Source organism: Rhincodon typus, chromosome 4 (assembly GCF_021869965.1).
Source record: "Rhincodon typus isolate 14 chromosome 4, sRhiTyp1.1, whole genome shotgun sequence".
In the NCBI taxonomy this organism is placed as follows: Eukaryota; Metazoa; Chordata; class Chondrichthyes; order Orectolobiformes; family Rhincodontidae; genus Rhincodon; species Rhincodon typus.
The window spans coordinates 3,270,217-3,287,106 of record NC_063335.1 but is presented as its reverse complement, the minus strand read 5'-3'; the positions used below and the strand labels follow the sequence as shown (position 1 = coordinate 3,287,106).

Here is a 16,890-nt window from a genome sequence, read left to right as displayed (position 1 = left end):
TTTGTCAGGATAAAAAGAAACAAATTGACCATTCTGATGATTAAGTAAAACATTTTCACTTCTGAATCACCTTGTGCTGCTTGATTACAAGCACACTTCTCCCCCAGAGTCGTAAAACATTTGGCTTTGAACCCTTCTCCCCATGTGTTATTGAGCATCTTACCCTTCCCTGTGCTATGTCTGTTCCTTCTTCCTGTCCTGCTGCAGCAAGATAGAAACTACAGTCACACACTGACTGAGAACAAGTGACAGCAATAAAATTCTTGAATTGACAACCATAGCTTTCAACACACGCCACTCAACATGACTAACTTTAACCAGTGGTACAAATCTGCAAATGTTTTTACTAAGCTCAGCAATACCAAAGAGAAACCAATCAGCAATTAACCTGAAAGTGGTTGAATCACAGAACTGCCATGGTACAGAAGGAGGACATTCAGCGTGTTGTGCCAACACTGGGAGCTTCAAACTTCAATCTTCATCATTACCTAACTCATGCTTTTTCCACATATCCTTGCATGTTACTTCAATACAAATAATCATCCAATGGCCTCTTGAATGCCTGCCTTGAACCTGCTTCCACCAAATTTCAACCAAGGGCATTCATACCCTAACCACTCACTGGGTGAAAACATTTTTTCCCTCATATTACCCTTGCTTCCTATGGACACTTCAAATCTATGCCCTTTCATTCTCACCCTTTTTAGAAGCGGGAACAGCTTCCCCCTATCTACCCTTTCCAGCCCACTTGTGGTTTTGAAAATCTCTACCATTTCTTCTCTCAGCTTCCTTCTCTCCAAGGAGGACAATCCCAACTTGTTCAATCTATCGTCATTTCTCATTCCTGGAACTATTCTTGTAATCACTTCTGCACTGTGTCCAAAGTATTCACATATTTCTCATAAACACGATGCCCACAACTGTACATAAAACTCCAGGTGAAGTCTAACAAGTGTCTTACATGATTTTGACATTACCTCCTGCTCTTGTCCTTTACGCCCCATTAATAAAGCTGAGGTAACTGCAAGCTTCATTAACTGCTCTCTACACTTGTCTGGTCACCTTCAATGATCCAGGTTCTTCTGCTCCCCTTTAGAATAATATGAAAAACAATATAAAGTGGGGCAATATTGTTTCGACCAAAGTGCATCACTTTTCTACATTGAACCTCATTTGTCATCTGCACACTGCACTTAATTGTCAATGTTCTTTTGAAATTCCACATTGTCCTCCTCACAATTTACAAATTTTCCTAGTTTCGTGGCATTTGTGGACTTTAGAATTATTTCCCACACACTAAGATCCAAATCAAAAATATGGGTCCCAATGCCAACCTCTGGGGAAAAATCACTACAAACCATCCTCCAGCCTGAAAAATATCCATTGACCATCACTCGCTGCTTCCTATATCTCAGCCAATGTTGTATCCATATTGCTACTCCCACCTTTACTCCGTGACCTATCACTTTGCTCAGGTTTGTTGTGTGGCATTGTATCAAACACCCTCAGGAAATGCATGTATACCATATCAACCGCATTACCCTCATCAAATCTTTCTGTGACCTCGACAAAAAAATTCAGCACGTTAATTAAACGTTATTTCCCCTTTAGAAGCCTGTGCTGACTCTGGCTAGTCAACACACCCTTTATCCATGTGACTGCTAATTCAATACTGAATAATAATTTCTATTGGCTTCCCTACTGCCAAAAACTGGTCTGTAATAATGGAATTATTTTAACAATCTTTTTTGAACAAGGCCGTAATGTTTGCAATTTTCCAGTCTTCTGGCACTTTGCCCAAGTCCAGGGAAGACTGACAGATTATGGCAAGTGGCATCAAAATTTATTTCTCACCCAGTCCCAGTGTCTTGTCAATTTTAAGAACCAACAATCTCTTCAAGGCTTCTTCCATATTAATTTTGAACCTTACTAGTGACAGAGTTTGCTCCTTGGTCACCATAGCCTGGAAAGCATCTTGGAGATAGTAGGAACTGCCGATGCTGGAGAATCTGAGATAACAGAAGGGCCTTTCTGAAGAAGGGTCCAGACCCGAAACGTCAGCTTTCCTGCTCCTCTGATGCTGCCTGGCTTGCTGTATTCCTCCAGCTCCACACCTTGTTATCCTGGAAAGCATCTTCTTCTTTTGTAAAGACGGGTGCAAAGCAATCATTTAACACCTACCATTGCCCCTACCTCAACTCTTTATTAGTCTTGAATCAACATTACTCATCCTCTAAACCACTCTTTTTCTCTTTTTATACCTATAGAAGACTTTGGATTCCGCTTTATGTTAGCTGCTAGTCTTTTCTCATAATTCCTCTTTGCTTCTCTTATTTGCTTTTTCACATCCTCTCGAACTCTTCTGTATTCTTTTTGGTTCTCTATTGTATTTACCTCATACCTGACACAAGCACACATTTTCTTCTTAATTTATTTGATTAATTTCTCAAATTAATTTTTTAATTTCTCCTTCCTCTACCTGGGAAATCTGGATTTTTTTTGTCCTACTTTTCTCATTTGAGGGAATCTACCTTGATTCCAAAACATCTCGTCTTTGAAGGCAGCCCCATTACTCAGTTACTGCTTTTCCTCCCAATTCCTCAATTTTGCCCAGCTCTGCTCTTGTTCCATTGAAAAATTCTGCCAATTTACTTTTCTCACATTGGTTTGTTGCACGTCACTCTCCACCATCATCCTGATTATCATGATACAATGATTACTCTCTCCTAAATGTTTTCCCACTGACACTTGATCCAATTCGCCCATCTCAGTTCCAAGGACTAGGTCCAACAGTGTATCTTTTCTTTTCGGACTGGACACATACTGGTGTAGAAAACTCGAATGAACACATTTGGGGAACATCTATCTCTTGTTGCCCCTTACACCACCACTGTCCCAGTCTACATTTGGGTAATTGAAGTCTTCCATTGTAAGTATATAGGAAGATTCCATTCCTTGAACTAACTCTGATGAGATATTTACTGCCATATTTTCGGTTGAATTAGTTGGAAAATTCAGGTTCCAAATGATACCACACTGACTGGTGTTAGAGAAATATAGAAGTAGGCCAATCAGCCCATTGAGCCTCCACCCACCAAACCTTTCAATACAACAATGACTGATTGGACACTTCAATAACTTTTATCCACATTTTACTCTTAATCCTGTACACAACTAGTAAGCAGAAATCTATCAAACTCTACCTTGAACATACTCAAAGACGGAGGCTCCACAGCCATCTGCAGTACAGAATTCCAAGCCTTCTCAACACTGAGCAGAAAAAAATTCTCACCTCAGACCTAAGTGGCATCCCCCAATTTTAAATTTTGTCTCCTAATTCTAGACCACCCAACTAGTGGAAGCATCTTACCTGCATTTATCCTGTCTAGTATTTTTGGTATTTTCTAAGTTTCATAAGAATGTAAGAACTAGGAGCAAGTGTAGGCAAATCAGCCCCTTGAGCTTGCTCTGCCATTTAATACAATCTTATCCAGGCCTCAATTCCACATTCCTCCCCATCACCCTTTAAACTTAGTAAATAGAAATCTGTCTATCTCCTCCTCCTTTTCAATGTCCCAGCATCCACCGTACTCTAGGATTCACAACCCCTTGAGAGAACCAATTCCTTCTCTCTGTTTTCAATCCACCACCCTCTAGTCATCATCTCAAACTATTGATATATATTGTGAACAGCTGGGCACTAAGTACTAAGCCCTGTGACACCCCATTACTCCTAACCTGCCAAAGAATGACCCATTTATACCTACACTTCATTTTCTATCTGTTAATCAAGTATTAATCCATTCCAGTACATTACCTTCTATCTTACATGCTTTAAAGTTTTCTTACCAGCCTTCTGGGTACTTTATCAAAAGTATTGCAAAGATCCAAGCATACTACATCCAGCTGTTCTCCTTTATTAATTAGTTAGTAACCTCAAAAAAAACTTCAACATGTTTGTCAAACACAATTTCCCATTTACAAGAGATAGTAGGAACTGCAGATGCTGGAGAATCTGAGATAACAAGGTGTAGAGCTGGATGAACACAGCAGGCCAAGCAGCATCATAGGAGCAGGAAGGCTGACGTTTCGGGCCTAGACCCTTCATCCATTTACAAATCCATGCTGACTATGTCCAATCTGATCATTATCAACCAGGTGTCTATTTATCCCCTCCCTTATAATAGATTCTAGCATTTTATACATTACTGATATGAGGCTAACAGGTCTGTAGTTTCCTGTTTACACTTTCACTCCCTTCTTAAACAGGTGACATTTGCTACCTTCTAATTCTCAGGAATAATTCCAGAATCTATAGAAATTTGGATGATAACCCCCTCCTTTAAAACATTGAGATATTGATCACCAGGACTCCAGGATATTCAACAACTTTCAACTACATTAATTTCTCCAGTACAATCTGCTTACTGATGCTAATCTTCTTTAGCTACTTATTCCCCCTAGCCACTTGGATCTCTAGTTCAAGAAGATGAATGGTGTGTATTCCTAAGTGAAAACTGACACAAACTATTTACTTAGCTTCTTAGTCATCGCTCTGTTGCCCATTATAAATTCTCCTGATGCTGTTTGTAATGGGCCCACAGTTGGTTTAACCAATCATTTCTTTTATATGTCCCCACAGAAACTATTACAATTCATTTTTATGTATTCTCCTAGATTATATTAATATCCCATTCTCCCTTCCCTATCAGCTTCTTGTTCCTCCTTTCTGTATGCTGTAAACTTCTCAATCCTCAGAAATACAGCTATTTTTGGAAAATTTATGGACCTTTTCTTTTAATCTTATACAATCCTGAACTTGCTTTATTAGCTGTAGTTCACAACTTTTCTTTTGATTTTTTGCATCTTGAACGAATGTTTAGTTGCTGTAAGTTATGTAATAGCTCTTTAAAGACTAATCAATGCCTAGGTTCAGTCATGCCTTTCAATCTATTTTCCCAATCCACCTCACCCAATTTGTGCCTCACCCTTCATAAATATCCTTATTCAAATTGTAACATCTTTGCCTCAGGTTCAACTACTTCACTTCCAAACGTAATCTAAAATTTCATCATTTTGCTATCATTCATCCCCAAATGTTCATTTACAATGAGATTGCTCATTTGCCCTTTTTCATTGTACAACACTAGACCTAAAAACAGCATGTCCTCTAGTTGGCTGAACATATTGTTCTAGAAAACCATCCCTAACACACATCAGAAACTCACTTTCCACAGTTTCAGTGCTCAGTTGGTTTGCCCAGTCTACATGTAGATTGGAAGTCAGCATGATAACCATACATTGATCTGATCTGAGATTCTCCCTTTCTTAAGTAATGATCCCACCCCATATTATCTCTGCAAAACCATATCCTTCCTGTCTGCCCTTCCTAAAAACAATGAATATCCTTGTATATTCAGATCCCAGTCCTGGTCAACAGGCATCCATGTTTTCTGCAATGGCAATTATATCGTAACCATTTACATCAATTTATGTCTTTAGATCATCTATCTTGTAGCGAATGGTAGTGTGCCTTAACTTTATTGTTTTGACATCATTCCACTTTCAAAGCAGACTTGATGCTCAGCTTTGTTTCCATGTCTTTAGTCTCGCTAGCATCTTTTTGACTTCCTGCTACCAGCTTCACCTCCTTCCAATTTGTGTTGCTGCTCAGGTTCCCACTCCCTGACAAGCTGGCTCAAACCAACCCCAACAGCACCGGCAAATCTTCCTTTGAGGATACAGTCCCAGTCCTGTTAAGTGTCACCTGTCCAACTTGTACAGACTACACCTGCCCAAAACAAATTGCCTCTACTGTTCCCAATTCCTCAGAAATCTGGTGCCTTCTTCCTTTACGAGCTCGCCAACCCACATTCAATCAATATTATGATCTACCTATTCTATAAACATCTCATGGAGGCATCCAGCACAAACGACCTACTCAAAATGGCATTTGGCATGAACTTCACAAGAAGTGGATGCACATGCTGCCATTTTGGACCTGACCTGGCACCTGCAACAGCAAAATCACAGGGGACGTCCATGGTAAAGATGAGGTGTTGGGGACCTGGGAATTGGAAGTTTTGGAGGAGGTGGAGGGCATGGGTGGTGTCATGGACGTAGGTAGGGAATTCCTGGACCAAGGGGGAGAAAATGGAGTCGAGATAGGTGGAGATAAGTTCGGTGGGGCAGGAGCAGGCAGAGACAATGGGTCGACCAGGGCAGTCAGGTTTGTGGATTTTGGGAAGGAGATAGAAACGGGCAGTGCGGGGTTGGGGAATGATGAGGTTAGAGGCTGTGGGTGCGAGGTCACCTGAGGTGATGACGTTGTGAATGGTTTGGGAGATGATGGTTTGGTGGTTGGGGTTGGGGTCATGATCAAGGGGGCGGTAGGAGGAGGTGTCGGAGAGTTGGCACCTGGCCTCAGCGATGTAGAGGTCAGTGCGCCATACTACAACTGCGCCTCCCTTGTCCACGGGTTTTATGGCGAGGTTGGGATGGGAGCAGAGGGCAGCACGTTCTGTGGGGGAGAGGTTGGAGTGGGTGAGGAGGTGGAGAGGTTGAGGCGATCGATGTCTCGATGGCAGTTAGAGATGAAGAGGTCGAGGGAGGGTGGTATCCAGGAGGATGGGGTGTGTTGGAGGCGGGAGAAGGGGTCAGTAGAGGGAGGGTTAGGCTCATGGTTAAAGAAGTAAGCGTGGAGGCGGAGGTGGTGGAATAGGAGGCGCAGTTGTAGTATGGCATTTAGGGTCCTCGTTTTTCAAGGACCACAACTTCCCCTCCACAGTGGTCAAAAATGCCCTCGAACGTGTCTCTCGCATTTCCCGCAACTCATCCCTCACGCCCCCTACTCGCAATAATAACCAAAACAGAATCCCCCTCGTCCTCACGTACCACCCCACCAACCTCCGGATCCAACGCATCATCCTCCGATACTTCTGCCATCTGCAATCCGACCCCACCACCAAAGACATATTTCCCTCCCACCCTTATCTGCTTTTCGGAGGGACAACTCTCTCCATGACTCCCTTGTCCACTCCACACTCCCCTCTAGCCCCACCACCCCCGGCACTTTTCCCTGCAACCGCAGGAAGTGCTACACTTGCCCCTAAACTCCCCCCTCACCCCCATCCTAGGCCCTAAGAAGACCTTCCACATCAAACAGATGTTCATCTGCACATCTGCTAATGTGGTATACTGTATCTGCTGTTCCCCTTGTGGCCTCCTGTACATCGGGGAAACCAAGCGAAGGCTTGGAGACCACTTTGTAGAACACCTGCGCTCGGTTCGCAACAAACAACTACACCTCCCAGTCACGAAGCATTTCAACTCCCCCTCCCACTCCTTGGACGACATGTCCATCCTGGGCCTCCTGCATTTCCACAATGATGCCACCCGAAAGCTGCAGGAACAGCACCTCATATTTCGCTTGGGAACCCTGCAGCCCAAGGGTATCAATGTGGACTTCACAAGCTTCAAAATCTCCCCTTTCCCGACCGCATCCCAAAACCAGCCCAGCTCATCCCCGCCTCCCTAACCATTCCTCCCACCTCAAGCCCCACCCCCATTTCCTACCCATTAACCTCATCCCGCCCCCTCGACCTGTCCGTCCTCCCTGGACCAACCTATCCCCTCCCTAACTCCCCACCTACACTCACCCTTACTGGCTCCAATACTGCCTCTTTGACGTGTCTGTCTCCTCTCCACCTATCTTCTCCTTTATCCATCTTCTATCCACCTCCCCCTCTCTCCCTATTTATTTTAGAATCCCCTTCCCCTCCCCCATTTCTGAAGAAGGTCTCGGCCCGAAACGTCAGCCTTCCTGCTCCTCTGATACTGCTTGGCCCGCTGTGTTCATCCAGCTCTACACCTTGTTATCTCAGATTCTCCAGCATCGGCAGTTCCTACTATCTGTATCCCAACATAAACTGATTTCAAGATAGTAGGAACTGCCGATGCTGGAGAATCTGAGATAACAAGGTACGGAGCTGAAGGAATACAGCAGGCCAGGCAGCATCAGAGGAGCAGGAAAGTTGACGTTTCGGGTCTGGGCCCTTCTTCAGAAATGGGGGAGGGGAAGGGGGCTCTGAAACGTCAGCTTTCCTGTTCCTCTGATGCTGCCTGGCCTGCTGTGTTCCTCCAGCTCCACACCTTATAAACTGATTTAACATCTTCACTAGAATAGTTAGTACATAGATAATGTGAAGTAGTGTACCTTAGTTCTACACTAAATAGAAATTTTCAGACTTTTAAACTGAACTTATTGACCTAAAAATCAGATATCACACGAATGTAGGTGGATAGAGCCAGTTGCGCAACTATCAATACAACTAATAATATTGCAGCCACCTTAACCATTTGTGCATGAAGCGAATGCTGCCTAATTAGCTCTTGTCATTGTGAGCTGACATTGAGAGTGTAGGATACTACTTAAAAGCTGTCTGGCTACAGACACTTTGGATCAACTAGAGGAAAAAAACGTGGCTGAGACAACAGTGCTGCTGATGTTGCATCGGAGATTCTCGTGCAGACAGTGAAGAGAGACGTTAATTCTTAATATTGATGAAGGCAGTCCTCTGGACATCGTCTGTAGCACAGTGAGAACTCGCTGTTCAGTACAACAATGTTAAGAACCCTCCGGAACATTGTTGCAATGCAGTGGAAGAAAATACATTGTACAAGACAGATTATTGAAATACTTGCTGAGACAACTGCACCTCATTAATTACAACACCCACAGCACACTCAACAGTATCCTCCATCCACCCACACACTCTTGCAATCTCTGCAACACACTTCATTCTGTCTCCTACTCTGCAATTCTTAAAAGTCTCATTCACCCACAACTCTCCTCTTATGACACATATACAAACTATTGCACATTGGCATCCACATTCTTCAAACTTCTTGCAAAAATCTCAGAAACTCACTCTACTCTGTGTTGCAGGAGGAGGTTGCACACAACACAAGGCAACAGGTTGCCATAGGAGAAAGCAGAATAAGTCTGCCAACTTTGCACACCCCCCACCTCCAAACCACCACTCCCAAGGCCAGAAAGGACTATCCTAGCCACTAGATGATATGATATTTGCTGAAAAGGTCTGCAAGCCACTCCTTTTCCCTCTGATCTCCATTACAGAAGCACAAGTTAACACTTCCCCAATCTTTCATTATCAGTTGCTGAGAATGTCAATACCACTTAGCATAAGAACGCAGAATTCCAGAAAATGCATTATTCATTCATCAGATTCTAGCATGTGTAAACTCAGATACTGTTAAAATGGTCAAGCAGCCTAAATCACTGGAATAAGGTTCCAATCTCTTTGGTGATGTGGTTTTAAATCCTGTCAATGCCAGTTGTACTTCATAAATAGGGCTGTTGTGGCACAGTGGTAATGTCCCTGCCTCTTAGCCACGAGGGCTAGTTTCAAGTCCCATCTGCTTCAGTGGAATGTCATAATGCATCCAAACTAGTTGATTAAAATATTCTAAACACACATTACTGACCCCAGCTGGACATTACAGGTTAGCTTAGAGGAGGCATCATCACTGGACATTACTAGAGATAAGGATGAATAAGAAGCCACAAGTATCAGCTCAGTGAAATCAAGCTTGCTGCAGAGAACTCAGGCACTGTTCCTGAAGGCCCAGGTTACAGAAGAAAATTTTGTAGACGTATACCTGGAAATGTATAGGGCAGTGGACCGCCTGCTAGTGTTTCTGCCCAGGGTTGAGGAATATACAGTATTGGCTCAAACTTCCATGGAGCAAATAAAAGACCATTCTGCTCTATATGGACCTGGTGATCAACTCTATCAATAATGCAGAACTGAATGAAATGGATAATCTCAAGACAGACCTACCAAATTCCATCACAGCTGCCACCGTTGGCTTTGAAGCTCAGTTACAGATATCCTAGCATTTGTTTGAGTGGTGGGAAAGTAGGTGGAATGGATAGTCAATGATGAAGATGGCTTTGAATTGTCACATCACTAGAAACCTTGCAGTCCTCAGTTACTGAGGCAGAACCTGACCTTAGCTACATGGGAGAGGCAATGCTATCCATTCTCTGGATGACAGCTTGCTTATCCCGCTGCTGGGCACTCTGCATTGCTGCTACCATTCAGCCAATTGGTTTGGAGTGTTGCAGCTCAACCTAAAATGCTGTAGCCTGCAGCAAATCCTGCTTGGCCAAGAGTTATTCCACATCATGGTTCAAGACCATCTGACTACCCTCAGCATGTTTAGACTGTTCCACAATAAGCTGATGTCTGAACGTTTTAGCAGATATGTGCTCTCCTGGTTGCTGCCTCATCTTCCTCCAGCTTATTCCTGCAGCTTGCTCTCATTTTGCCTCCTTACTGTTCCTTACAACCTTCTAACTATGTCTAGATTACTTATAAAGTAAGGAGCAACAATAAGAGTAACAAAAGCATTCTCAGTGCAGACAAAGTGAACTTTCACGAGCAATCCAAGCGAAAATATCGATAAGTCAATCATTGGCTAGAACTAATAAGGAAGAAAAGCTCCAAACATGCAGGAACATGGATGTCTCTAACAAAGGCAAATAATGCAGAAGCTGGGAATCTGAAATAAATACACAAAATACACCAGCTCATAACATACAGCAAGTATGGCAGTGTCCATGTAGAGAAAATCAAAGTTAGCATTTCAGTCTGATCATTTGTAAGGTTGACTCTAAGCACTCTAGCAACACAGTCAGGTGTATCAATTTTCTAGAGATAATTCCTAATAGCACTGACCCCTGAGTGAGCAGGCCCTGCTCATATCATTTCTCTACAGGTTAACCAATCAACCTATTTAGAGATGTTACTAAACACCCAAGGACCAAATGGGACTTGAATCCAGGCCTCCTAGTCTAGGGGTGGGGACACTATCACTCCACCACAAGACGGCCCCTTGTTAAAATACTTAATAGCGCTGCAAATGTCCTTGCATAACATGACCTGCAGCAGTTCAAGAATGCAGCTCACCACCACCTTTTCAAGGGTAATTTTGAGTTGGACAATAAATAATGGCCTTGCTAGAGATGTTCTCATCCCATGGACAGCTATTAAAAAAAGTCATTCTGTATGATTCATTAAATAGCAATCATGATCACTACAATTATATTGTATTACAGAAAGCCTAAACAAGTCTTTGGGCATCGAGAATGAAAAATCGATCTTGCAAAAAACATGAGACCTTAGTGTGTATATATTATAGCAGATTTTAGAACGCTGTTATATTGCTACTGTCATTGTGAGTACTGATGCTAAAAAGGTGGATAGTGCACTAGGGACTTGGTAAACCACTTAGGGAATGATAAACAGGCATTGCACTATTGAATTTATACGGCATCTGTTCAAACGATGCAACTAGTTGAAACATTTTGGAATTTTTTTTACTATTTTAAAGACAATATATAAATGCAAATTATCATTGTTGCCATTCTATCTGCCTCCTCCCCAGTTTGTTTTTTTTATTCTCTCTACTTTGTGTTTCTATCACTTATTCTCACCAGTTACTATTTCTATCTCCAGCCCTCATGTTTCTATCTCTCTCTCCAACTGGTTTGTGTTTCCTTACCAAAAACAGAAAATGCTAAGAATACAAGGTAGGTCTGATAGTATCTGTGGGGAGAGGACCAGTTAACATTGCTGGTCAAATTGCTGGACCTTCCTCTCCAACAGCACAAAGGACTGCAGCAGTTCAAGAAGGCAGCAACTCCTCAAGGCAACTAAGGACAAGCAATAAATGCTGGTTTTGCCAGCGTTATCCAAATCCAAAGGTGTGAAAGCAGCAGTGCTAAAGATATTATTGCAGGAGATCCCTGACAAAAATGACAGGGGTGAGCCCTACACCTGGTGTACCAATGCTTCAAATTTTAAATTTTGTTTCTTGTGCTTTTGCTGTTTAATTCCTTCATCCTACAAATATCACCGTGTATTCCACCATGCGTGCAATCTTGAAGGAAATTTGAACTCTTTCTAACCTGAACAACCCACTCCGCCAACTCCTGTATCTCACCTTTGGCAGCCTGCCTTCAGTCAACTAGGCCTCAGGATTCCTAAATTCCTGTCCCAAATCGTTTGCTGTTCCACTTCATCATTCTTTAAGGCTTATTTTAAATTCTATTTCTTTTGGTCTCCTTTATTGGTCTCCTTCATTGTCAATTTTTGTCTGATTGCATTACTATAAAATACTTTGAATATATTTTGCTGCATTAAAGACAAGCTACAAATGTAAACAGTTTTGTTTAAATTCAGCAGCACATGCCAAACCAATTTCGTCTTTCGTTTCACATTCAAGTGAACCTATATTCAAGGTTATGAGTATCACCCCCTGAATGTGCCTATAGCAGTGCCCACAAAGGATTTCTATCTGTTACTAACAAGTCCACAAGGAGGCCTGATACAGCTTGTCAATAATAAGTGGTGAAGAACCTGGAGGTGTCTTGGAGCCCACAGTCTTGTCAATACCAGATGCACCATCAGTCAGACTGATTTCAGAGTTTAATGTGTGAGGAAAGGCAAGTTGTACTAATTACTCAATAAGCACAAATAATGAGACACCCGTTAAAATTCAAGCTGCGACTAGAAGCTGTATGCTAAAAGAAGTTGCTGGCAGCCGTTGAGATCATTATGTGACATCATGTCCTGTTTTGTCACCATGGAGACAGCAATCAGTTCACGAAACATTTCATCAGTAAGACGGCAAACACCAGCTTTTGAAATTTTCTGTAAAGTTCATACAAGCAAAAAAATGATCTTACTGATTTTAGTGATGTCATCTTTTTAATGCAATGCAGCAATCATCATCAAACTAATGTCACTTAATAGTACATCAACAATTTACAGATTATTGCTACTTACTTTCATTTTATAAAGGGCTGTCAGAAAAGTGCAGCTTCTCAAAATCCCCTGGATATTTAAGAGCAATTCAATATAACAGGTTTGAATTTGTTAATAGCAGGATTTCTCATTAAAAACAAAAATCTCATGCTGACAAGACTTAATTAGAGCGCTTAAATATTCTTGCAAATCAGCTTAAAAGATGAAAAGCAGTAACAGTACATGTTTTCATAATTTCTCAATGATATGCAAACACATTTGCATAAGTATAATGCCTTATAACCAAAGTAAGTCATTTTCTGCAGTGCAGCAACACTTAGGTTGGGGAACAGCATTATCGTAACATTACTATCCTTTAGATTTTGGTGACAGACATAAGACAATGGTTTGCGCTAGACTGGTTAGGTCCGTTTTAAGGGTCATCTGGTGTGATCACTAGTGCAATTGACACTTAAATGCTTGCAAGAAAGTATTACATCCACTACATATCTTATCATTCCTGCTCACCACTCACTATAACTAGAGTTGTGAGGATTTTTCAAACCGCAAACCTATTTACAATGCATGTTAGACATTATAAGACTTAAGGTGGACAGAACTGAAGCAGTCAAAATGCTGCATTAAATTTTGGTTACTTTTCAATGATGTGCAAATTCCTCAAAAATACATACATGAACCTAAACCTGTATCAGGGTACATTTGAAGAATATGCATGTATACAGAATGTAATACAAGTTATTCAACTCTCAAACTCTTTCAATCACAGTCTATTCACTTACGTATAGTGAAACTAAATCCATCAATGTTGAAAGTAGCACTCCGACATTTTTTGAACCCTTGTTTTCTACAATTTGTCTCAGTCATATTCAGATTTCTGTAATCCAGGTACAATTGGGTCAGAAGTTCTGTGTCTGGAGCTTGCAATTAGCCACAGTTGAAATTCTGCTTCTCACGCCTCACACTCAACACTCATGCCTGATCTCACATACCTCCTATTACTGGAACACAGACACCAAACAGCATCTCCACCCCCGATATACTCAGTGAAATGCTGGCATACTATAGGCAGTCTGATTAATCCACCCTATCAACAACCTCAATCACACAGTAACAGTTGCTTTAACTTACCATCATTTGTGAGAGAAATGACAGGCTAAAAGATGTTTTGTGGTATTAATTACAAAAGGTACATTGTTCTTATTAATTAAAATTGTGCTACTCTTCAGGGTTTACAGCTTACTCCTGTCAGCTTCCTCATCAATATCTTTTTCTCCTTTCACATTTATTGAATGTAGAAAAAAGAATTTTGTTAATACTTCCAGTAATACATTAATGTCTTCATTCCACAACTGAATTATATTTGGGAGAAAATTAAAAGGCTGATTTGAAATTATATACATGTCAGAATGAAGCACAACAAGTCCTTAGCCTTGATAATAATTCAAGTCTTTGCAACTAAATCAATTAAACAGATTTTCCTAATAATGCTGGATTCTCTAAAATTCACTTTACTGTTCACACTTACTTCTGAGTAAAATTAAGTATAGGATGCTTATGATCCTTAACAGATGCTTTTAAGAGCAAATGCCAGGCATAACAGTTTATGATTTCTTAATCCCTCTGGTCTGATAAATACAGTACAGCAGAATTCTGCAAAACAAATGTTCATTTGGCAATCGTTTGAACAATTCAATCCAATATCAATGGACACCACAGTGCCACCACGAGTGATCCTTTATCATTCCCTGTTATAAATTTCAGAGTCTCCATTTACCAATCTCCATTTAGAAGATGCAATAGGAAGAATATCAAACCTGAACATTTTCTGTGGGTGAATCTCACAATTGTTGAATGTTAATGACATAAAAGTGGACTATTCACCCCATCATATCTGTGTTAACCCTATGAAGGAGCAATTCACCTCCAGTCAATTATTCATATTTACCCCATACCCTTCCACTATTTACTTTTTTAATTGTAGCAAAAGATGTTTGATATATATAATTTTTTAAGAGTTTGGATTTTAAACTAGTGACATATAGTTGCTCATCAATTTGTGTTCAAGGGTGTTTAATTATTACTAGGTTAGTTTTTCCAGGACCATGATTTTAAGCTAGTATGTATCACAGAAAGCGTCTTGAAGGGTTAATGGAATTTGTTTTTATAATTGGTTCTACAACAAGTGAATGAAAATATCAAAATACATTAGCTTGCTTTTGATTTTAGAATTATCAAGGAATGATTTTAGCCCAGAAAACCTACAGGTTGGGAAAGCTTCTTTTCAGTGCAAAGATGACCTGACTGCAATCAAATGCAAGTACATTTTCTCCAGAAAAGGGGATAGTTTCGAGCAGCTAAGGGAATTGATACTGCAGTGTGAGGGTTATAATTGTGAAAATGTCCAGACCAGAAGTGGTTGGTTAGCACTCTGCAGAATATGCTGATCTGTCTTTCTAGCTTCTTCCTACCAAAATTTCGTGCTTCGCTGCATTAAACTTGTTCTCTCTATCCTATCTGCATCATCCTCATGAGTCACAATTCCTCCAAACTTTGTGTCAACAAGTTTGAAAGTTATGCCCGTACATCAAGGTCTAAGTCATTACAGAGAAGGGGGGGCATGGGGAGGCAATGGCCCAATGGTATTATCGCTGGACTATTAATCCAGAGACCCAGATTGTGTTCTGGGGACCCAGGTTCAAATCCCACCATGGCAGATGGTGGAATTTGAATTCAATAAAATATCTGGAATTAAGAATCTAATGATGACCATGAATCCATTGTTGATTGTCGGGAAAACCCATCTGGTTCACTAATATCCTTTCAGGAAGGAAACTGCCATCCTTACCTGGTCTGGCCTACACGTGACTCCAGACCCACAGCAATGTGGTTGACTCTCAACTGCCCTCTGGGGAATAAATGCTGCCTAGCCAGTGACACCCTCATCCCATGAATGAATAAAGATAAAAAAAGAGAAGTACAGGGGCTCCAAAACTAATCCCTGGGGAAGTCCAACATAAGCCTTCCTGCAGTCTTGTAAAACAATTATTCACAAACATTCATAGCCAACTCCACTGGCCAGTAAACTTTAACATCATTCTGCACTCATTTACACTCACTTGTGATGATTTCGTTCCAAAGTAATCTTTCAATCATCGCCTGGCATCTAATCATGATCAATTGAAATCATTGAACTGAAACAAAATCATACAGTGCCTAAACAACAACAGTTAATTTACCATCAGAGTGATTAGAGGAATTCAACGAACATGGAATAAGGCTGACAGGGGATCAAATTGCTCAGCAAAAGGCATTCCACTGACATGTAAAGTGATCAAGGAGCTGTTGTAGGACACTCTTAAGCTAACAATCACAAAGTTTCAGGCATCAGATTTTTCAAAACATTATGCATGTTGTAGGTAATTATTTATGATAATGATGGGTTAATGCACAAACCTCTACTGTAATTATCATAATGGGGCTGCAAGGATCTGGAGGAACAGTGTATTAAATAAATTTAGGCAAATTTTCCAAATAAAGGCAATAATAAATTCACAAAATGACATGAATTTACATAGTGCTTTTAATGCAAGTAAAGTATGTTATCAGACAAAATTTGGCAAAAGACTTTATGAGATTTCTGAAATGCTCTCAAGCATTTTTAAAAGCATTGCATCTGAATGCCAACACTACTGATAATGCATGTTATCACATTGGATTATTTTCCATTATGTATTAAAATTCTGCAATGTAACTTGGACACACAGGTTTAATTTTATCTGGGAGAAAATATTATTGCTATAACAATTTGAGCCTTAAAGGATGTCTGGTCTACTTCATGATGAGTGAGAGTTCTCAGACAGGCACTTGCAAAATTGCACCTGACTTGCACTGCCGAACACACAGTTCTTCATATGTCTGAGACAACAAGGTGCAGGGCTGGATGAACACAGCAGGCCAAGCAGCATCATAGGAGCAGAAAGGCTGACGTTTCAGGCCTAGACCCTAGCATCAAATATCCAAAACCAAAGCCGAGTTT

At 41.0% G+C, this 16,890-nt stretch overlaps 1 protein-coding gene across 1 annotated transcript in view; it reads right to left on the bottom strand.

Annotated features, from left to right (window-relative positions):
* LOC109916548 (dual specificity Calcium/calmodulin-dependent 3',5'-cyclic nucleotide phosphodiesterase 1C-like) overlaps positions 1-13,718 on the bottom strand; it is a 613,873-nt gene extending 600,155 nt beyond the window's left edge. Inside the window, exon 1 of the mRNA XM_048595622.1 lies at positions 13,634-13,718. Within this exon, the coding sequence (XP_048451579.1) occupies positions 13,634-13,718 (85 nt within the window). The remainder of the gene's footprint in view (positions 1-13,633) is intronic.
* Between the last annotated feature and the right edge of the window lie 3,172 nt (positions 13,719-16,890).